The 22,226-nt window shown below is 40.7% G+C and overlaps 1 protein-coding gene across 10 annotated transcripts in view; it reads right to left on the reverse strand.

Annotated features, from left to right (window-relative positions):
- LOC103659730 (aldehyde oxidase) overlaps positions 1 to 22,226 on the reverse strand; it is a 161,516-nt gene that overhangs the window by 130,906 nt on the left and 8,384 nt on the right. For all 10 annotated transcript variants that reach the window (XR_005837875.1, XR_005837867.1, XR_005837866.1 and 7 more), the window contains exons 2-15: positions 21,500 to 21,557; positions 19,347 to 19,443; positions 17,023 to 17,131; positions 15,440 to 15,566; positions 13,531 to 13,592; positions 9,072 to 9,161; positions 8,300 to 8,380; positions 7,563 to 7,707; positions 6,361 to 6,453; positions 4,832 to 4,983; positions 4,546 to 4,639; positions 3,125 to 3,234; positions 1,977 to 2,161; positions 869 to 1,031 (exon numbers count right to left, since the gene is read on the reverse strand). Coding sequence is in view for 1 of the 10 variants with exons in the window: in XM_040642184.1 (XP_040498118.1) it covers positions 869 to 1,031; positions 1,977 to 2,161; positions 3,125 to 3,234; positions 4,546 to 4,639; positions 4,832 to 4,983; positions 6,361 to 6,453; positions 7,563 to 7,707; positions 8,300 to 8,380; positions 9,072 to 9,161; positions 13,531 to 13,592; positions 15,440 to 15,566; positions 17,023 to 17,131; positions 19,347 to 19,443; positions 21,500 to 21,557 (1,566 nt within the window). In the remaining 9 variants the exon portion in view is untranslated. The remainder of the gene's footprint in view (positions 1 to 868; positions 1,032 to 1,976; positions 2,162 to 3,124; positions 3,235 to 4,545; positions 4,640 to 4,831; positions 4,984 to 6,360; positions 6,454 to 7,562; positions 7,708 to 8,299; positions 8,381 to 9,071; positions 9,162 to 13,530; positions 13,593 to 15,439; positions 15,567 to 17,022; positions 17,132 to 19,346; positions 19,444 to 21,499; positions 21,558 to 22,226) is intronic.

Genomic DNA, 22,226 nt, shown 5'->3' on the forward strand with positions numbered 1-22,226 from the left:
GCAATAGCTAAATTGTGGAAGGAGCCGAGATGCCCTTCAACAGATGACTGGATTAAGAAGACGTGGTCCATATATACAATGGGATATTACTCAGCCATCAGAAAAAATGATTACACAACATTTGCAGCAACATGGACGGGACTGGAGGAGATTATGCTAAGTGAAATTTTCACTGAGCATAGAAAGACAATTATCATACGGTTTCACTCATTTATGGAACATAAAAAATAGGAAGATCGGTAGGAAAGGAAGGGAAGAATGAAGGGGGGATAAATAGAAGGGGGAATGAACCATGAGAGACTGTGGACTCTGGGAAACAAACTGAGGGCGCCAGAGGGGTGGGGTGGGGGACTGGGATAGGCCGGTGATGGGTATTAAGGAGGGCACATATTGCATGGTGCACTGGGTGTTATACGCAAATAATGAATCATGGAACATTACATCAAAAACTAAGGATGTACTGTATGGTGACTAATATAACATAATAAAAATTATTTAAAAAAATGAAACTGAATCCAGAGAAGAGAGTCAAATGCGTGAAGGTGACCCTCAACAAGGGTCTGAGGGGAAAATATGTCCAAATCATGAACGAGCTTTCTGCACACCACCTGGACAAACAACAGTCAGAAGCACAATAGCTGAGTAGTGTTAAACAAAAACCTGCACAGGTCTGCGCTCTACTTGCAAATCTTCCAGTGCACAAGCCATCAGCAGCCAGCCTGGACGTGGTCCAGCAAGCCCAAGTGTTTTTACTTTGGGGCGTGTCCCTCTATTCTATAGCTGTTGGGCACTGGGTTATTGAGCCCACTTTGGATATCACCAGAGCCCTCTGTTCTGGGAAAGCTAATACGTGGTCAGTTCCATTTACCATCCTCTTCAGAATCTGCAACACTTCTAGGTAGAACTTGAAGAGGAAGCTGACGATGAGAGTCCTCTTGAACTCCACCCTCCCGCCCGGAGCTGAGCCTGGAAGGGTAACTTCGTCCAGAACCAGCCTGCAAGCTACGTCCAGCATCTCCTCATTCCAGGGCCTATGGAACCAAAAAGAAGACTCCTAGCTGACAAGACTCATTACCTCGCAGGCTCAGCTCTTGTGTGAGACAACGAATGACAGTGAAATGCAGGGAATAAGAGTACAAGCTCTATAGCTGGGCAATTCAAGTTCAAATCACAGTCCTTCACTCTCAAGGTGTCTGGCCCAGGCCCACCACTTCCTCAGCAGCAAAAGGAGAATGAGAGTAGAACTCACCTCCTAGAATGGTCATGAGAAAGACATGACAACTTGTGTTAAGTCCTTAGCCCAGCAGTAACCAACCCCTATATCACTAGAACATTTACTACATGCCTGGTCCTGTGGTAAGCACCTTGTATGTATTCACTCATTTAATTCAAGAGGTAGGGATGATTATTGCCCTTTGACAGATAAGGAAAGGCACTGTAAGGTTAAGTAAGCCGACTGAGATCACACAGTTAATTGGGGTTGACTGAGTTCATACTTTTAACCATTCCTCTTTGTTTACTTTTGAAATGGTAACTGATAACCTAGTAAACACACCAGAAATATTGGCTTAGTATCATCTATAGAAACAAAAGTCACGTAAGCAAACGACTTTAGCCATTTATTATAAAACAAATTTCCATAGTCTAGTTTTTATCACGGTACATTATTCTCTCACAGTAGAAAATGCATATTTTCTTATTTTGCTTACTGTGTCTACTGTGCTATTGGGAGATGGGTTCTCTCCCTCTTTCCTTCTCCCCCTCCCTGCCCTCTCTGTCACACACACACACACACACACTACATGATACCCACTTCAGAATTCACCATAATCAAGACACATGGAAATAATCATGGAATCCTCCTGGAATTCCGTGCCGTTACATAGGAAGGTGGTGAGCATTTTTCCTCTTGTAACAGTGTGTCACCACACAGAGAGATGCTCTGTTACTTGGAGTCTAAGGACAGGATGCCATACCTTCCGATGAGCTTCCGGCAGGAATTCTTGGCACAGACAGTGGTTGGGCCAACGCCTCCGTATGAGATGGATAACTCTCTGATGATGTCACCCCCTTCTCCAAAAAAGACTCTCATTCCCGAATTGACTACGGCGAGTGCATTCTGTTGCCGCTGGGCTTGTCGGAAGCCTGACACAAATTCCCACTGAAGGCGGAAGTTAAGTGGCACATGTAGAAATACAGTGAGTGACAATGATGCACGGAACAGTTTATGTACGCTGCCTCGCTGGCCCTCGTCACACTCTCTATTGTGGGTGGCACCATGTCCCCTTAAATCGATGTATTAAAGTCCTAACTCCCAGTGCTTCAGAACGTGACTGTATTTGGAGGTACAGTCTTTAAAGAGGTATTTACATTAAAATGAGATGATTAGGATGGGCTCTCAACTAACATGATGGTGTCCTCATAAGTGTTAATAAACAGAGGGAAAACCATGTGAAGACACAGGGAGAAGACGAGCCAAGGGGAGAAGCCTCTGAAGAAACCAACCTTGCTGACATCTTGATATCAGGCTTCTAGCCTTCTGAATTGTGAGAAGGTAAAGTTCTATTGTTTAAGCCACTCACTTATGGTTCCTTATGATGGCAGACCTAGCAAACTAGTACACCCTTCAAGGCAGGCTTGATTATTCCCATTTTACAGATGAGGAATCCAAGCCTCAGAGGGATTTGGTAGTAAGTTCAGGTCACAGATCCTGAAACCAGGACTCAGTCTTGAGTTTGAATTCACTTTGAGTCCAAAGTCCCTCTTTCCCTTAAGTTCTATTGGAAATGTATTTCTTTAGCCTCTTTCTAACCCCAAGATATAGGTAGAGCATATTTTCGAGTCTTCTTTGGGGAAAAGCCTTATGGGTCAAAGAATTTATAAACATCTTTAGAGTTTGGGTTAGGTGGAGATAAGAGACAGAGAGAGACAGACAGAGAATGGTAGGGACAAGGGTCTCTTGATTCTAGGAATGATCAGGGAGTGCATAGCACAAGTAAAAAGTATTCACAAGTACTGTAATCTCCCCTGTAAATAGTCAACACCTCTTCTTAACTCACTGTATGTTAGAATTAACAAGCTGCAGACCCACAGTAAAAGCAGGAGACTGAAAGGACATTCTCACCTTCCTCGAGTGGGGTATTTTCACTGAGATCAAGATCTCTTCAGGCTTCAGATCTGCGCTGGGGGACCTTCTGAGAAACTCCTCATTTAAAGGAAGCTGTCGTTTTCCTTCTGTGGAAAGAAATGACACTTTCCCTGGAACCTGTTCTGTTAAACAATAAAACTTTGGAAATAATTCTACCAAATTATCTGATGAAACTGGTTGTTTGGGAAAAGAAGTGTTCTTTCTACGCTTAGCCAATCTTTCTCCCAACAACGGCATCAAGTGGTGTTTCTTCCAGACTAGGTCTCATCTGTTTTGTTGTTGTTGTTGTCTGTTGTTTGCTTCTTTGCTTGCTTATAAATAAAAATACCTAGCAGAGTAGCCCAGAGGTCACATAGAACAGGACATGAACAGTCCTCTTCCCAGACAGCAAAATTCATCTTGAGCTTTGTAAGTAGGCAGTTGTTATTAATATCCCTCTTGATATTCTGATCAAGTCACTCAACAAACATGTATCATTTTTAACCAGGAACCCTACTAGGTTCAGTGATGAATAAATTACCTTTAATAAATGTATACTAGTGAGGTGCTGCCTTATTTTTTTATATCTTTTTCCAACACCTAAAGAATTTCTGTTCTTTAATCAATACACTGGGAGAGGAACAACTTTAAGCTATAATATAATATGACTTTAGGATGAAAGCTAAGAACCTTTTGATGTTTACATTCTTATCACAAGATACGTTTCTCATCACATGATTATTTTAAAGGGATGTTACTTAAACATACAACTCTGAATACTAACCTTCTTCCTTAAGATAATTTTGTGGTTCAGATAATACAGAGAGTAGGTATTTAACAATGCAGGTAATAGAAGGCTAGTCCGTATTTTTAAATGAAAATAAAAACAGATTTATAAGGGACCAATTAGCAGTAACTATTAACCAGTTGGAATAAGAGAAATATATTAAAAGCCCTGGACTTTGTTTCCAAAACAAAACTCATATAAATATAGAATAGAGCCCAACCATTTTCAACAAAAAAAAGTCTGTAGGCTTCCATCAATGAACAATTAAGTATGAGCACACAACATGAAGGAGTGCCACAATCCTCCTGTACCACCTGAAGAAAGTCTTCAACAAAGGGGCTCAGTAGCTCTCAATAGCCCATAGTTCTCAGCAGGACCCTAACCAACACAAGTAGGGTGACCAGACAGGAAAAGACCAAGCACACGGCCTCAAAAAGAAAGCGACAAAGACATTGGAAGTGTATGGAATTAGGAACAGATTAACCGAATTTCGAGCATCCAGAAAGATGGGAGAGAATTATTAATATTACAAAGAATAGTCATCTTCAAAACTGGACCTCCTGCCTTCCCAGAGAGAAAAACGGATAAGAGGAGCAGGTTTAATAATCTCCAAGAAGGAGTTGTCACTTACTTTTTGATAGCAAGTTGAGGGTACAGTTGCCCACAGCCAGGAGGGGATTCAGATCTGAATCTAGGTGCCTGCTCACGATATGGCCCCCTAAAGACTTTTTAAAATAATGAGTTATTTTCAATACCTGTTATATAATTATAAACACACAAGTGATAAGATAAGGATTAAGCAAGGTTTTGGAGAATTATTATTTTTCATCTGTTCTTAAAGAATGAAAATGTCATGATCTGTCAGAGACAGTCACCCAAGACATGTATGCCAGAGTTTACCATCATCAAATACATACAGCCATGTTCCTGATCTGAGATCCAGCCAGAGTTCTCAAATGCTTCAAGAGAGCACGGTACATCCGTGTCTTCTCCTCTGGGAGGTTCTGGATTACTTCACCCAAGATGTACTTCACCTGAGTCAGGCTGAGGCCAGCACCTAAGGTCAGCTCTAAAGTGAAATCATTTATAAATAATGTGGTGTGATCACTCCTGACCAGGAAATTTCATTAGACCAAAGTTACAGACATGGGATCTTTTTCCTGGATACTTGCTGCCCGGCTAATTGATGGTAGTGGTGGTCGTGGTGGTGGTGGAGGTGGTGGTGACGGAGGTGATGGAGATGGTGGTGGTGGTCATGGTCGTGTTGTTAATGGAGGTGATGGTGCTGATGGCTGTGATGGAGGTGGTAATGGAGGTGGTTGAGGTGATAGAGATGGTGGTGGTGATAGTATTGTTAATGGAGGTGATGGTGGTGGTGGTGGTGATGGAGGTAGTGTGTTAATGGAGGTGATGGTAGTAGTGGTTATGATGGAGATGGTGATAAAGGTGGTGGTAGTGATGAAGGGAGTGGTGATGGTAGTGATGGTGGTGGCGGTTGTGATGGAGGTGGTGGTGTTGATGGAGGTGGTAGTAATGTTATTAGTGGAGGTGATGGTGGTGATTGTTGTGATCAGGTGATGATGAAGGTGGTGGTGGTTATGGAGGTAGTGGTGGTGGTAGTGATGGTCGCGGTGGTTGTGATAGAGGTGGTGGTGATGATGGAGGCAGTGTGTTAATGATAGAGATGGAGGTGGTTATGATGGACATGGTGATGAAGGTTGTGGTGGTGATGGAGGTGTTGGTGGTGGTAGTGTTGTTAATGGAGGTGATGGTGGTGATGGAGGTGGTGGTGATGGTGATGAAGGTGGAGGTGGTGGTAGTGATGAAGTTGATGTAGACTAAATGTTTTTACTATGCTGAATCCTTCACAGAATCTCCCTGAATCTTAAGAAATCTTTGAGATAATAGCCCCATTTCACTGATGAAGAAACTGATACTCAGGACTTGACTAAGTTCTCACAGCTAATATGCAAAATAGTCAAGAATTGGACTTCATAGCTAGACTCCAAATCCACATTTATAGTACTTCTCATCATTGTCATTAAATCAAATTCCTTTGTGGGAACAGATGAGCCGGGCTGTAAGCTGCTCAATACATAAACCTGCTCTCCTTACTACTGTGCTTCTGGAGAGCAAAGACTGTGTTCTATTCATTTATCTTCTATCCAGCACTTAGCACAATACTCCTCATTGAATAGCTGTTACAGTTCTCTGATATGGCAGACATAGAAAGTTTTGCAGTAGACTGACTATTCAGACAATTAGTATTTCATGTAACTATAGAGAATTCTTCCCTGGGTCTCCTCCAGAATGTTATCATTTTTATAAGGAGAGAATCTCTGTATATTATAATTAGGAATAATTCTTTTTCTGCTTGTCTGCTAGACAAAGGACATAAATTGATTAATGAATGTGAACTAAGAAAACAGGGACCATAAGAACTCACCATTATGTGAACAGTTTGCAAAATTCAGTTCTTCAATTCCATCAGGAGAAATTATAACTGGGTGAAAGACACCCTTTAATTTCATTTCAGGCCCTAAAGGATTAGAAAAAAATAAATTTTGAAGCTGTGATTAACAGTGATTATCTGTGGGTGCCTGGGTGGCTCAGTCAGTTAAGTGTCTGACTCTTGGCTTTGGTTCAGGTCACGATCTCAGGGTTGTGAGACTGAGGCCCATGTGGGACTCTGTGCTGGGCGTGGAGTTCGCTTAAGATTCTCTCTCTCTGGGGCGCCTGGGTGGCACAGCGGTTAAGCGTCTGCCTTCAGCTCAGGGCGTGATCCCGGTGTTATGGGATCGAGCCCCACATCAGGCTCTTCCACTATGAGCCTGCTTCTTCCTCTCCCACTCCCCCTGCTTGTGTTCCCTCTCTCGCTGGCTGTCTCTATCTCTGTCGAATAAATAAATAAAATCTTTAAAAAAAAAAAAAAAAAAATTCTCTCTCTCCCTTTTCCTTTGCCCCTCCTCCCCTGCTCACACTTTCTCGCTAAAAAAAAAAAAAAAAAAAAATAGTGATTATCTTTAAAAACATAAAAATTACAGATCTTTCCATCTGCTCATTGCCAAATCACCCAGAGACAGGCCAGATGGACTTCCACTGAACTTCGAGGATTCTTTGAACTCGTCAGCTTGAAGTCTTGGCTGACTAGTATGAGAGGACTTGTGGCATACTCAAAATTCTCTTTGGGAGGACTCTGGGAGACTCCTCAAAGAAGTAGGCAGTCAAACTGAGTTCACAACAGACACAATAAAAAGACCCTGTAACTGTGAGTGTAAGAAAACCATTTCACATCTATCAGGATACCACTGAAAGAGGAAACGAAGAGCAACTTCAAATATGAGCCCAAGATCAATCGCCCGCCACATGGAAAGAAAGGACAGCTGTCACTGGAACTGTGACTTCTGAGTTGTTATGAAGCAGATCTCCTGGGTGCAACTCTATGTACTGCCCGGATTCCGGGCAACAGCAATTTGCTTATGTAATGAAAATTGTGAAAGTCTCTTGAGCAATCCTAAGGAAGTCAAGTCTAAATGATTAAAAGTTTTTTTCAGACTGTTTTTCCTGAGAACATGCATATATGAGGTTCTTTCCTCCAAAGTTCTTTTCCTCAGTTCCCCCATAAGAGGTCCCTGGAGTTCTACATACCTACAGAGGTGTTCCCCATGACAACAGGGGCCTGAGGATACTTGAATTTCGCTTCCAGAAGTGCCGTCAGGGTCGTTGGTGAAATCCATGTCATTCTATCACCACCAAAAATCCTAGTCCTTTGTGGTTGTTTCTCAGCCATTATCTGTTAAAACAGCAAGAGGGATTCAAGATCATTTTCACCTGTTTCTGCCCCATTTTGATAGGAAACAGAGAAAGGAAATGGAGATCTTTTTAAAAAATAAAGTAAAAGTGACCTTAAAGTAAAGCTTTACTAAGGAATCAGAGTTCAGATTAAACACATAAAAATATTTAATTCCTTCTGGAGACTGTTCTCCTATATCTACCTTTGCTGCTTTTATATCTCAAAGGAATTCATTTCAATGTTTAAAAATATTTTAATATGCTTAATTTTGTCAAATCATTCTCTGGAAGAATACACTTCAACAAAGCTGGAAGTAGAAAACAGGTCTACATTTATAAATGTTGTGATGTCATTTCATGACATTTTCTTATAGATACGATCTGCTGTTTTTAACAGTCAACTATCCCCTCATGATGGTTCTACCCTCATTCACCCATCTCTGCCTTAGTCCCATACTCTTTAGACCTTGGGTGAAGAATGGCAGATGGATGTTACCTATTTGCCAGTCAGCTTCTGAGAGGATCCATAAGCAAATAACCTTTCTAAATATCTCCCCATGAATTCCTCTAGAATGAGCTCAATTTTGCCTTACCATTAGCTCTGGAGGAAATATCAATTCTTGAGTTGGATCCAGTGGCAGAAACTCCTCTTCTGAGAAGAGTTTTAGACTTATCTTAAAAAGGAGAGAAAGAGAGAGAGTAACAGGAGTCATCAGGCAACTCTAACTACTTCAAATCCTGTGTGGAACGAGGTCAGAAGAAGAAAGACATACAGCAGACAGACAAAAAGCCAACTGGCCAGCCACAATGCCTGGGTTCTAAGCCAAGGGAGCTCTAACATAAACCTAGTTACTAGTAACTCAGTGCAGATTACAATGGTCCTCCAAAGCTCAACTTCCTGCACATTCTCCTTACAGTCTGGGAAAGCAGAGGAGGCACCAGCAGCTGAGAACAAGAACGTTTCCCCAAATGGCCACCTCTCACTTCTCCCTCTGCCAGTTCTTCAGTCCCCTAACGTCTTCACTTTGCTGCTAGCCCTTGAAAAAAGACTTGAAAAAGCTTTTTCTTTTTTAATTTATTTATTTTTAAACTAAGAGACATTAAGGGATCAATGTGTTTTCTCTCCTATGGATAGTTGTACTTGAACCACATAATATCTGGAATGAGGAATAAAGTTGTTAGGACAGGGTTTTTTTTTCTTTCTTTTTTTTTTTTTTGGATGAAGATGGAGAATGGAGCCGTTGGCGGGGGGGGGCATGCTGAAATCCATCAAATGAGTCAACCTAGGCAGCCATTTATTCTTCCTAAAAGTAAGCTGGTTTCTGTTCATGAGAAAACCTTATAAAAAATTTACATTTCACTGACCTTATTTACTTCTTCAAGTTCTGGTAATTCATTTATTTCTTGATCCAAATAGCAAACCCCATTTTCTCTACTTTGACAGCAGCCAGAAGTCTAGTGGGTGAAACAAATAATCAAGAATTTATTGCTGATTCTACTAAGTATTTTTTCAGCTTTCTTGAGGTATAATTGACAAAATTATATATTTGAAACAAACAATGTGGGGATGCCTGGGTGGCTCAGTCAGTTAAGCATCTGCCTTCAGCTCAGGTCATGATCTCGGGATCCTGGGATTGAGCCCCACATCAGGCTCTTTGCTCAGCAGGGAGCCTGCTTCTCCCTCTGCCTCTGCTTTCCCTGCTTGTGCTCTTTCTCTCTCTGACAAATAAATAAATAAAAGCTTTAAAAAATATAAAGTGCACAATGTGGTTGTTTTACATATGCATAGTTTGTTAAATTACCACAATCAGTTTAATGAACACATCCATCATCTCACATATACCATCCTTGTGTGTGTTGTGAAAACACTTAAGTTCTAATCTCTCAGCAAATTTCAAGTACACAACACAATGTTATTAACTATAGTCACCATGTTGTAAATTAGATTCCCAGAGCTTATTCATCTTGTAACTGAAGTTTGTGCCCTTTAACCAGCATCTCTTTCTCCCAGTCCCTGCCCCCGGTAGCCACCATTACACTGTTTCTATGAGTTCAACTTTTTTTCTTTTTCATATTTCACATATAAGTGAGACCATAAAGTATGTGCCTTCCTTTATCTGGCTAATTTCACTTTGTGTAATGTCCTCTAGATTCACCCATGTTGCTGCAAATAGCAGGATTTCCTACTTTCTCGTGGCTGAATAATATTCGTGTGTGTGTGCGTGTGTGTGTGTGCGTGTGTACCTTCATCCCTTGATGGGCACTTAGGTTATTTCCATTTCCTGGCTATAATGAATAATGCTGCAATGAATATGGGAGTTCAGATATCTCTTTGAGGTACTAATTTCATTTCCTTCAGATATATACCCAGAAGTGGGATTGCTGGATCCTATGGTGGGTCTATGTTTAATTTTTTGAGGAAATCCCACACTGTTTTCCATAGTGGCTACACCAATTTACATTCCCATGAACAGTGTACAAGATACACTTTTCTTCATATCCTTGCCAACATTTAACTTTTCATGTTTTGGTAAGAGCCATCCTAATAGGTGTGAGGTATCTCACTGTCGTTTTGATTTGCATTTCCCAGATGACTAGTGATGTTGGGTACTTTTCAAGTACCTGATGACCATCTGTATGCCTTTTTTAAAAAATGTCTATTTAGATCTTTTGCCTATTTTCTAATCAAATTACTTTTTTTTTGCTATTGAGATGTATCATTTCCTTATATAATAGGATATAACTCCCTATTGTTAATGGTTTGCAAATATCTTCTCCTATTGTGTAGGTTGCCCCTTCATTTCGTTGTTTGTTTCCTTCACTGTGCCAAAGGTTTTTATTTTGAGATAATACCACTTGTTTATTTTTCCTTTTGTTGCCTATGCTTTTGGTTTCATATACAAAAAATCATTGCCAAGACCAGTGTCAAGGAGTTTTTTCCCTATGTTTTATTCTAGGAAATTTATAGTTTCAGGTCTTACATTCAAGTCCTTAATTCATTTTGAGTTCATTTGTGAGTGGTGTAAAGTAGGGGTACAATTCATTCAGGTTTCCCCAAGCCATTTATTAAAGAGACTATCCTTTCCCCATTGTGGTCTTTGCACCCCTGTCAAAGATTATTTGACCATATATGCATGAGTTTATATCTGGGCTTTTGATTCTGTTCCACTGATCTGTGGGTCTGTTTTATGCCAGCGCCATGTTGTTTCAATTGTTATAGCTTTGTGAAATAGTTTGAAATCAGGATGTGTGATGCATCCAGTTTTGTTTTTTCTCAAAATTGCACTGCCTATTTAGGGTCTTTTTTGGTTACATGCAAATTTTAGGATTTTTTTTTTCTATTTCTGTGAAAAATACTAATGGAATTTTGTTAGGGATTGCACTGAATCTGTAGATTGCTTTGGTAGTATGGACATTTTAACAATATTAATTCTTCCAATCCATGAACATGGGATATCTTTCCATTTATTTCTGTCTTCCTCAATTTCTTTCAACAGTATCTTCTAGTTTTCAGTGTATAGATCATTCACTTTCTTGGTTAAATTTATTCCTAAGTATTTTATTGTTTTTGATGCTTTTATAAATAGGATTGTTTTATTAATCTTTCTGATAGCTTGTTGGTATATAGCAACACAACTGAATTTTGTATGTTGATTTTATATCCTGCAACATTAGTTCATTGATTAGTTCCAACATTTTTTTTGGTATATAGCAACACAACTGAATTTTGTATGTTGATTTTATATCCTGCAACATTAGTTCATTGATTAGTTCTAACATTTTTTTTGGTGGAGTCTTCAGGGTATTCTATACATCAAATCATGTCATATGCAGACAATTTTATTTCTTTCTTCCCAATTTCGATGCCTTTTATTTCTTTTTCTTGATGAATAGTTTGGCTAGGACTTCTGGTATTATGCTTAACAGAAGTGGTGAGAGTGGGCATCCTTGTCTTGTTCCTGTTTCCATTTATTGTATTCTTCAGCCCCAGAATTTCTGTTTGCCTCTTTTTTTTATTATTTCTATCTCTTCTATCTATATGTTAAACTTCTCATTTAGTTTGTATATTGTTTTCCTGATCTTGTTGAATTATCTTTCCATGTTTTCTTGTTGCTCATGGTTGGTTGGATCCATGTCCTACTGATGCTCTCTCAGAGCCCTGGCTGCTCTTCTCCCACCCTTTCCTGCCCCCAGATTGTGCAGCACTCCTCAGTATTCTGGATGGGGTGAGAAAGAAGTGGGCCTCTCTGGCAGTGTCCACACAGCTAGGGAAGACAGATACCCACTCACATACTCTCACGTTCCCCCATGGCATAAATCAGGAGCCAAGAAGGTCTGACTTGGCACTGAACTGTGTCACCTTGAGGGAAGGATGATGCAGATAAAGTGAAACTGTCCCTTTCACTCTCTTCAATGCATACAATCTTGGATTTATTGTTGTTGTTGTTCCACTGGTGTGATGGGATTTCTCCACTGGACTCCTGGACTTCCATAAGCCACTCTTATCCAGGAATAATTGTCAAAATTGGTGTTCTTTGGGAAGAAGAGAGTAGAAAACTCCCATTTCACCGTCTTGCTGATGTCACCCCGCTATTGCCTAAGTCTTGATTCAAGGCTGGTACCTGTCCTCACCTAGATGGAAAAGCTGCTGGTCCAGCCTCAGGTAGGGTTGGTCTTCTGGGGTAAGCTGCTGAAGCTGGAGATGAAATGCAAAGTCCAGGCAGGAAGCAAAGTCCCCTCTACTAACTATTAAATAAAACAGGTGACTACTAGTTGAAACATAATACAGAATCAATACTGCTAAATGTTATGAAAAAGAACCATGTGTATGTAAACATATCCATACTAACTCCTAATAAAAAAAAAATCTAAGGTTACAAGAAAATTTGAATAGTAGTGATTATTCAACTAGTTAAAATATGTAAAAATCTTGTAACAAAGTCTGGTACTCAGCAATAAATATTAACAATATTAATAATATCTAATATTTTATTAGTGATATATATTAACAATTACTATGACTATCACTCAGTTCTTATTTATGACATATTGATTTCATAGTTTTAACGTCCAAAGGGCAATCATCTGTCCCTCATTTCCAGGTTGTTTGTTCATTTATTCATGCAACAAACGGTGACTGAGTGGCTACTCAGTCGGTGCATGGTTACCAGCCCTGAGATGCACAGGCTCCGCTGTCAAGCAGCCCACTGCCTGACGGAGAGATGGGAGAGCAAATGGAATGAAACCACGGTGTGACCACCGCTGTGACAGGGGCATGCACAGAGGGCTGCAGGAGCAACAGCGGGCGGTGCATCTGACACAAACCGACCAGGAAAAACCCCTCGAAACAATGACCCACAGCCAAAATCACAGTGTTTAGGTGCTCATTATGTGACTATCAGGGCATGCTCAATGAATGAGAGTAAGAACCTGCCCAAGATCAAATAACAAACAGCAATTACAGACCCTGAGATAAGAAGGGGCCTTGTATTAGTAACAATAGCTGTTCCCCTAATCACATCTGGTAATCCGTAATGTTTTGTTTCATTAGAAAAAAAATACACTCAATAATGTGTTCCTTTCGGGAATGCCTGCATGGCTTGGTAGGTTAAGCATCCAACTCTTGATTTCGGCTCAGTTCGTGATCTCAGGGTCATAGGACTAAGCCCCACATAGGGTTCCACACTCAGTGGGGAGTCTGCTTAAGATTCTCTCTGCCTCTCCCTCTGTCCCTCTCCCTTGCCACACTCAATCTCTCTCTCTCTCTCACTCTCTCTAAAATAATTAAATCTTTAAAAAAAAAAAAGTATTCCTTTCTACTTACTTTACAGAAAGTCTTGCATGCATCAATTATGGGCCTATATCCAGTGCAACGACAGAGGTTACCTGAAGGAGAAAAACTCAACTGTATTACTCAGGTAACCTAGAGAGAGGCAGAGTCTGCCAAATACATGATGGAAGTAAGGACCCCATCCAAGAAGAAAGTGCCATTGGACATTTCAGTCTACATAATCTACAATTTCTTTTGTCAGCAACTTGGGATGTTGAGAGTCCTGAAGTAGAGCTGAACAACTCAGTTATTTGTGTTTTCTCTCTGTAGACAGTTTTAGATCTTCTGCTTATGGTAGGTGCTCAAAGAACACAATGATTTCAAGCTAAAAACTTGGTCTACAGGCATATTGAGGAGCAAAGCTTCAGTTGACAGATCAAAGACATTTTACAGCAGCAAAGGCAATCATTAAACTTTGGAAATAACTGGGCACACAATTTATTTACAATAGATCGTTAGGGCAGCGTTTCTCTCACAGTGGTCCACAGCCCACATTCACCCCCCACCCCTTCTCCAATCTGGGGTCTTATTTTAAAAAACAAAGCCACCGAAGCAAGCTATCTGGGGTTTAATCCCAGGAATCTTTACTCTTTTCAAATCCCCCCATGGAAGTCTTAAGTACTCTAAAATTTGAAAACCCCTTGCTCACATTATAAAGAGCCATGAGATCAAATGTGTAACAGGACCTAACGGAAATCAGGCAGGAGACAGTTGATGTGCTGTATCTCTCCACTGTACTCCCATTTGCTCTGGTCTTCCATGGACAGCGAGACACAGGAGCTTTAACCTCGTGTTCTCTGGCAGTGGAATAGGGTCCTCAGGAGGCAGGATATGGACATATAGAGCCATGGAGAGTTTCACTGGGATTTGGGAGGTTATTATGTTAAAAAAATGTTTAGAATCTTGCTAATGAAGACCTCCTCCATCCACAGACACACTGAGCTTCTGAACTTGATAAAAATCACTCTAGACTGGATAAAGACGTTTATTTGAAATAAGAATCAGCAGACGATCTCAATCTCTTTGATCTCATGTTGTATTCATCAAGAGCCCTCTGATATCTAATAGGATCCTGAGAGCACCCACTCCATAGGAGACAGTGATGGGAGAGAGTGGCATGTGGAGAAAACTGGACCCTTTCCATGCATAAATGAATAAACTGGCTTTGTAATGTCTGTAAAAATAAACAAATAGGGGCTCAGTCGGTTAAGCATCTGGCTTCGGCTCAGGTCATGATCCCAGGGTCCTGGGATCGAGCCCACACTGGGCTCCATGCTCAGCGGGGAGCCTGTTTCTCATTCTCCCTCTGCTGCTCCCTCTGCTTGTCCTCTCTCTCTCTCAAATAAAAAAAATCTTTTTAAAAATTAAGCAAATAATAAAAAAAGGGAGGAGACTTTTCTTTTTAAAAGATTTTATTTATATATTTGAAAGAAAGAGACAGTCAGAGAGAGCACAAGTGGGGTGACAGGGAGAGGGAGAAGCAGGCTCCCCACTGAGCAGGGAGCCCGACACAGGGGAGGAGACTTTTATAAATAAAGAGAGACAAGAAATATATCAGCCAAGTGCAATGTGTGGATCTTGTTTGAATCCTGATTTGAACAAAGTAACTCTTCCACTTACTGGTGGTACAACTTTAAATAAATTATTCTCTCTAAACCTCAGTTTCTCCATCTATGACATGATAGTAACAATGCCTATCTTACAAAGGTATCATAAAGAGTAAATGATACAGTCTTTAAACAGCATTAATACAACATGTGGCACATGGTGTCTAATATCACCTCTCACCATTGCCATTATTTAAAAACAAAAACACACATACATATATATATATATATATATACATGTATATATATATATATATGTATATATATATATATGTATATATATATATATAACCTACCACCAAGAGCATCAGTTAGCTGCTCCAGAGAGGGTTCTGGATGGTTCCTCAGCAATGTGTAGATGGACATCACCATCCCAGGGGTGCAGAACCCACACTGCGTGCCATGACACTTGGCGATCCTCTCCTGGAAGCACAGAAAAGTTGGAAATGCAGAATCTTGGGCCCAACCGCAGGCCCACCAAATCAGAACCTGCACTTTGACAAGATCCCCAGGCAACTTGTTTGCCAATAAAATTGGAGAAGAGGCTCTGGAAAATCCTTCTCATCCTAGGTGTCTCCTTTTCTCACACTGGGTGGCTGTTATCACTAGTCCTCAGCTCTCATTAAAGGTTCTCAGCTTTTGGAATCACCAGGGGAACTTTAAAATTTCCAAGGCCCAAGAAGCAGCCCAGGCCAAGAGCACAGACATATATTTTTTAGATTCCCCGATGGTTTCAATACATAGTCCGGAATGGGAATCACTGAAATAAAGCTTACTCCCATTAAGGCCCTCAGAGAAGTGAAACAAATTGCATGCAGGTTGAGAAAATCAAACCAAAGCAAACCTCCTGAGTGCCTTCTGGCGGCCCACCATTGGCCTATCACTTCAGCACATAGAAGGTTGTTTGCAAAGTGCAACCACTCATCCAGAAAACAGTCAAGAAGGAAACATTGCCTATTTCTCTATCAAACATTTTCCTTCCCAGCATTTTCTCTTTGGAGTCTAACTTCAAAGGTGCTACCCTATTTTGGGAGCTGTCTTCTGGCTACATCGCAACACCAGGAACTCAGCCCTTGCTACTAAATGAAAGGGTGTCTCACGGCTGTGAACAGCCACATCTCACAAGAGCGTCCAGGCAGAATTCACTCCCTCTAGGTAATGAGGTTTCACAGGACATAAACAGGACCCGACATTCCTTCAAGTCCAGGGAATATGAAGTTTGGTTATTCTCTATGTTGCCCCTATCTTTTTCCTCTTCTATCCTCTCCTCATAATGATCTTCATTAACCTAGATAACAAGTAGCAAGAGCATTTTTATGGACAACATATAAATAGTTTAAAGAGCCAGCAAGGAGTCTGAAGTGCCCTTTTATTTGAGGTGAAGTTCTAACAAGGTGCTGCCTTAGGAGAAAAGCCTCCAAATTTATTAAAATTCCTATTATCTGTCTTCCGAACAAGTTCTACATTTAACAAATCTTTTTGGGAGCTGAGATTTTCATCCAGTTTTAAAATCAGGTTATTTTCCACTTTGTTAAAAAAAAAACAACCAAAGAAATAACCCTCAATGCATATGGCTCTTGCTTCTTTGAATTTGGAAGACATAAGACGGATAGGTCCCATCCAATTAGAACAAAAAAACCAAACACAGCAATGTCAGGGTTTTCTTCCAAAAGAAAAAGTCTTCTGGTCTTCCAAAAGCATCTTTCTAAGAATCAGTTATAAAACACACACCGTAGGTGTCACTCCTAGCCTTGAGCTCAGTTTCACACATGGGCAGTGACCAAGCAGCAGAGCCCCAGCTGTTCTATTGCATTGACCTCTGTGACCTGCCGTGCTTCTTGAAGCACAGACATCCTATGAGGAAGAAGCACAGCCTCACCTGAACAGGATGAATCCTGGTCTTGGTGCTTCCTATGCCTTCTATTGTGGTGACAGCAGCCCCATACAGAGAGCAGATGGGGATCAGACAGGCGTTGGCTGCATGATGGCTTCAGAATGCAAAAGAGAAGCACAGAGTACATTGTGTCCAGCAGGAAACAGGACTGAGCATTCACCCAGCACCTCCGATATGGCAGGGTTTGTACGATGCCTCAGGCTTTGCAAATACATTCTGCCCTCTGCTCATACACGTATTTTAGAAGCAAAATATATAGGTTTCTAAGCAGTATTGCATCCATATATATACACACACGAAAGAAACACTGAAGAATATTCACTTATAATTCATTTATGAATATTTATTCATTTGTAATTAAATGTTCATTTATAATTAAACATAAATATTTATTGAGTGTCTACTATTTGCCAGGCAAAGTTCGAGGCACTAGGATTCATTGGTCAACAAGACAAATAAAATTCCCGCCCTTGTAGAGTGTATATTCTAGTTGAGGGAAGATAGTCAATACATATATACATAGACCATACATACATACATAAACTGAGATAATAAGAAGCGCCATGAATAAATTGATACAGGCAAAGGGAAATAAGGAGTTGCAGAGGTGAGGTGGGCATTGTTATTTATAAGGTGATCAAAGAGGGCTGCTAGTGTAACATTTTTACTGGAACCTGAATGATTTGAAGGAGCCAGACATGAAGGTTTGGGAGCAACCATTCCAGGTAGAGGGACAACACATGCAAAGGCTCTGAGGCAGGGATGAGCTTGGGATGTTTAGGGACAGAAAGAGGGACAGTAAGAAGGCCAGTGAGGTTGGAGCATAGTGAATATCAGAGGAACAGTAGCATTCCAGGTTGAGAGACAGACAAGGCAGGTGATTATAAGGTTTCATTTAGAAAGTTGTGAGAGACCTTCACTCTCATTCTTAAAACCAAAACAAGCCATGTAAGCCATATAATTATCGTTTTTTTAAAAACTCATCAGATGCCAAGTAAGTAAAAGAACTTAAAAGAACTAAACCCTATCTCTGACTGACATGGACAAAGGAGAAGGAATCTGCCTTAGACAGGAGTAAGGAGAAACCACACTAATTTTCAACAAATTTTTAGTGTGGGCTGATACAACAAATTACAATACAAAGCCAGACTGCACTGTCCTCAAACTCTTCCCCACCAAACTTCAGAGTGCTGAGGGTAATACCCTAAAACTAGGGGTAGGGAAGGAGTGCTACAGAAAAAACTCTCCAGGCACATAGACTCCTACATGAGGAAGTTTGGGGGGAAAGCAGCAGAACTGAGAGAAAACTGTAAGCACTCAGGCTTCACAGAGTGTAGGGCAGTTGCCACTCTTTAGAGGCTAAAGACAGGGGGGCATGGCAGCAAGAGATCTCCCAAAGCATGGAAGTGAGATGGGAGAGCAAAGAGAATTTTCTGGTGAACTAGAAAGTGGGCAGCTAGGCTGTAAAGCAGAGAGGGATCAGCCAGAGTTCAGGAAGCAGGTGACCTGCTGTGGAATACAGGCAGATCTCCGAAATCTTACCACTGCTCAGATCCTTACCCCTCATCTGAGATCTGCAGAATGATGTTAAATGATTTAAGATATGCATGGTTGGAGTCCAAGAGAGGAGTGGGTAGAGAGGAGAGAGAAGAGGAAAGAGAAAGGGAGGGAGGGAGGAAAAAGGAAGGAAGAAGGAGGGAGAGGGAGGGAGGGATAGAAAGAAAGAGAGTAAACATTTAAGAGATTATGGCTTGAGAAGTTTCCAAAGCTGACAGAAGACATCAACCCACAGATCCAAGAAACTTGGCCAACCTGAAGAAGGATAAATATCAAACATAAAAAGAAGATGTTAAATGTAATGGGAAACCATCGGTGATTTTTAAGTAGGAGAGTGTGATGAGCTGACTTATACTTGAAAGTGATCTCTCTGACTGATGTATGGAATTCATCATATGGGGGGGCAAGGGTGAGAACAAGGATATCAGTTAGTAGGCTGTAATAGTAATATCAAAGTGTGATGATGCCATTATTCTTCACTGCTATTTCAGCCCTTCCTTTCCTCCCCAGACAGCACAGGGAGTCAGACAACCTTTCAAATTTCAACAGGGGATTCTTTGACCATTGATGGTACATTTTTTTTCTAACCCATTCACATTCCGGGGACCATGTCTATCTTGCTCATCATGATACCCCAGTGCCTAGCACAGTTCTTGTTGCATAGTAGGTGCTCCTACATATTTATCAAGTGAAGGAATAAAACGAATTCAAGACTTCAAAAACAACCATGTCTGGACTCTGCGGCAACGTACCTTATCCTCTTGATAGTGGGGTTATATCGTGATATCATCACTGTGCAAGCACCACAGCCTCCCGTTCCACAGCCATACTTAGTGCCTGTGAGTCGAACTGGAAAAAGCATAGTTAAAGATAATGTGTTTTCCAAAATTCTCTTTCTAGAATAACTCTGACCTTGGAGGCCAACACCAGGAAAAAGACTCTTGAGTATATAGTTAAGTTCAAATGATGTCTTAGCTGCTATTATGTAGATTCTTACATATTCCTGATTTCCATTCGTGTATTATATTTAGTCTCCTTTTTGAAAAAATTGGACATCACTTTGCCAAAACAGGGCCAAACTAAAAGAGTCTGTACCTAGAAAGGCCTGAATATTTGAAACCATGAGTACACTGCACATTTGTCTTCATCCTTATCTGCATCTTTGAGGACATACAAAGCAAAATGTTGAACTGTAAATCATTCCTGGAATATTTGTGTGTTATCATCCATGTCGACTATATTTCTCTGCTTCTCAATGACAGAAACTGCTGCTTGTACCCCCATATCTGTTCTCTCATTCTTTTTTGGTAAAAGAAACCCCAATTTTTAGTCACACACATGGTTGCTCAGCATAAAAAATACATTTTCTCAGCCTCTTCTGCAGCTGGGTGGGGTTAACGACAATGCTGGCCAATGGGCTGTAAGCATAGTGCTCTGTATGACTTCCAGAACAAAATGTGCTCAAAAGGGGGGGGGGGCTTCTTCATCTCTTACTCTTCTTACTTTCTGGAGTTCAGGTATGATGGCTATACTTCAATTAGTCAACTCTGACCATGAGGAGAAAGGTGCATGCTGTGGAGGGTGGGGCAGCAAGACTCAGGAGCTTGGCTCCCTAATAATGTTGTGACACTACTTACTAACCCTGATCCACCTACCTTTGGGATTCCTTTACGTGAGTGTGACAGTCATGAGAAGGTGTTTCACAGAACTTCTTCAACATGGAGGGTCAATGACCAAGACACCCAGCTGCTGCATTTTAATTTCTATCACCCCAATTTTCATTGAGGCCATGACTCCCATGGGTTGCTCCCCACCAATGGCTCAGTGCTATGGAGAGACATGGGAGTCCCTGTCAGCCACCCCACAATGGCTTTGATGAATGTGCCTTAGACTGCACAGCAGCCTTGCACCCTCCCACTCAGCCTCCTCGCCCACTCTTCTTCACAGGTGGCACTTGCATTGTGGTCTCACGTCTCCCTGAGCCTTCTCTACCTCCCTCCCTATTTCCTTTCACTGAGGTTTCTCTCCCAATATAACCCTTGCACATTTGATCCCATTTTTGGTGTCTGCTTCCAAGAGAATTGAAACTAACACAATGAGAAAGGAATAAACTTTTAACTTCTATCTAATTTACTGCTATTTGGGATTTTCTGTATCTCACAAGTGAACCAAATCTTAAATATTACATGTTAGTATCACGGATAACCAGGAAATCCGTGTTCATTGTCTTTATGTTCAAAGATCTTGAATGACTTCCAGAACATTGCTATTGAGGCTTTTTGAGTTGTGTACTCTTTGGGGGAGTCTCACTCTCCCTAGAGGGAATAAAAATGTGTAAATTCCCATTGTCACATAATTCTGCATACAATGTAGTGGGGTCTATAGACATCAGGAAACCCACTGGAGTTCATGCATAGCAGGCTAAGAAGCCATTCCTTACATGACTTTTATTTAGAAAGTTTTTCTAAGGTAACATTTTCAGGTTTAATTTCTCCATGGTTCTTTTACTTGTATTTCAGGAGATTTCTGTGCTCTTTTTTCCTAATAGGCATGATGATTAGTTCTTGAAGACAGAATGTCAATATTGTGACTCTTAATTCTAAAAGATGCTTAATTAAGCCTTTTTAAGATTTCCTTTAATTCCCACCGCTAGTTTCTCCATTTTATACAACTTATTTAGTGCCAAAACAGAGATTAGAAAGAATTTGGTTCTTCTGACAGCCACAATTGTGCACTGCCTACAAAACTAAAATGTAGGACTTTCTTAAAGAAGAACATAAAACCATAATGGTAGGGAATATGACTCAGTGTGCTCTAAAAAGATATCTGAAATATCACCTGCTGAGGATATCAGCACTATACGCACACACACACACACACACACTCAAAGCAAAGCAAAGGATACGCTTCTTCCTCAGATATGGTAACAGCATTGTTTCAGGATCAACATTTTTTTCTATCACCTGTACCAAAAGGAAAAGAAGAGTTATGTACATAAAGTTGAGAGAGCTGGTGTGATATTCACATTGGCAAGCTCATGCTAATTTGATGGCAATGCACATTATTAACTCTTCTACTCATATCTTCAATTTGATGTAATGTTTATGGAACCCCTGTGATATACAAATCATCTCTCTTAAGTGTAAAGTCGAAATGTGGAGCCCCAGCAACCCTTTGCCGTTGTCCTAGGTCCTGAAGTATCACTGTTTTCTAAGGCAGTGGTTGTTTCTACCAATAGGAACATTAGTGACTCCTGTCCAGCTTCTCCTAGAAAGTCTGAAATAGGTCAGTGAAAAGACATTAGTAGAACAGAATAGGGAAGAAAGAGGTAGGGGGTGGCTGCTGGAATAGAACAGCCCTTTGAGATACTGATATAATTTTTTTTTTAATCTTGTTTATCATGGTCCAAGAATTACAGTTTTCAGAAAGAGAACACAACCAACCATGAGCCCCAGATCAAAGAAACAAAAGAGAAGATAAAATGTATATGCCAAATAATACAAAGATGTGCAAGAAAGGATACACTTAAGAAGCAAGTTTGTGTGGGAAGCCTAGCAGCACAGCAATAGAACAGCAGCACCCAACAGATGGCATGACTGAAATGTCATGATTGGTTATATTTCCCAAAGTGA

Source organism: Ursus maritimus, unplaced genomic scaffold, assembly GCF_017311325.1.
Source record: "Ursus maritimus isolate PB19 unplaced genomic scaffold, ASM1731132v1 scaffold_1, whole genome shotgun sequence".
Lineage (NCBI taxonomy): Eukaryota > Metazoa > Chordata > Mammalia > Carnivora > Ursidae > Ursus > Ursus maritimus.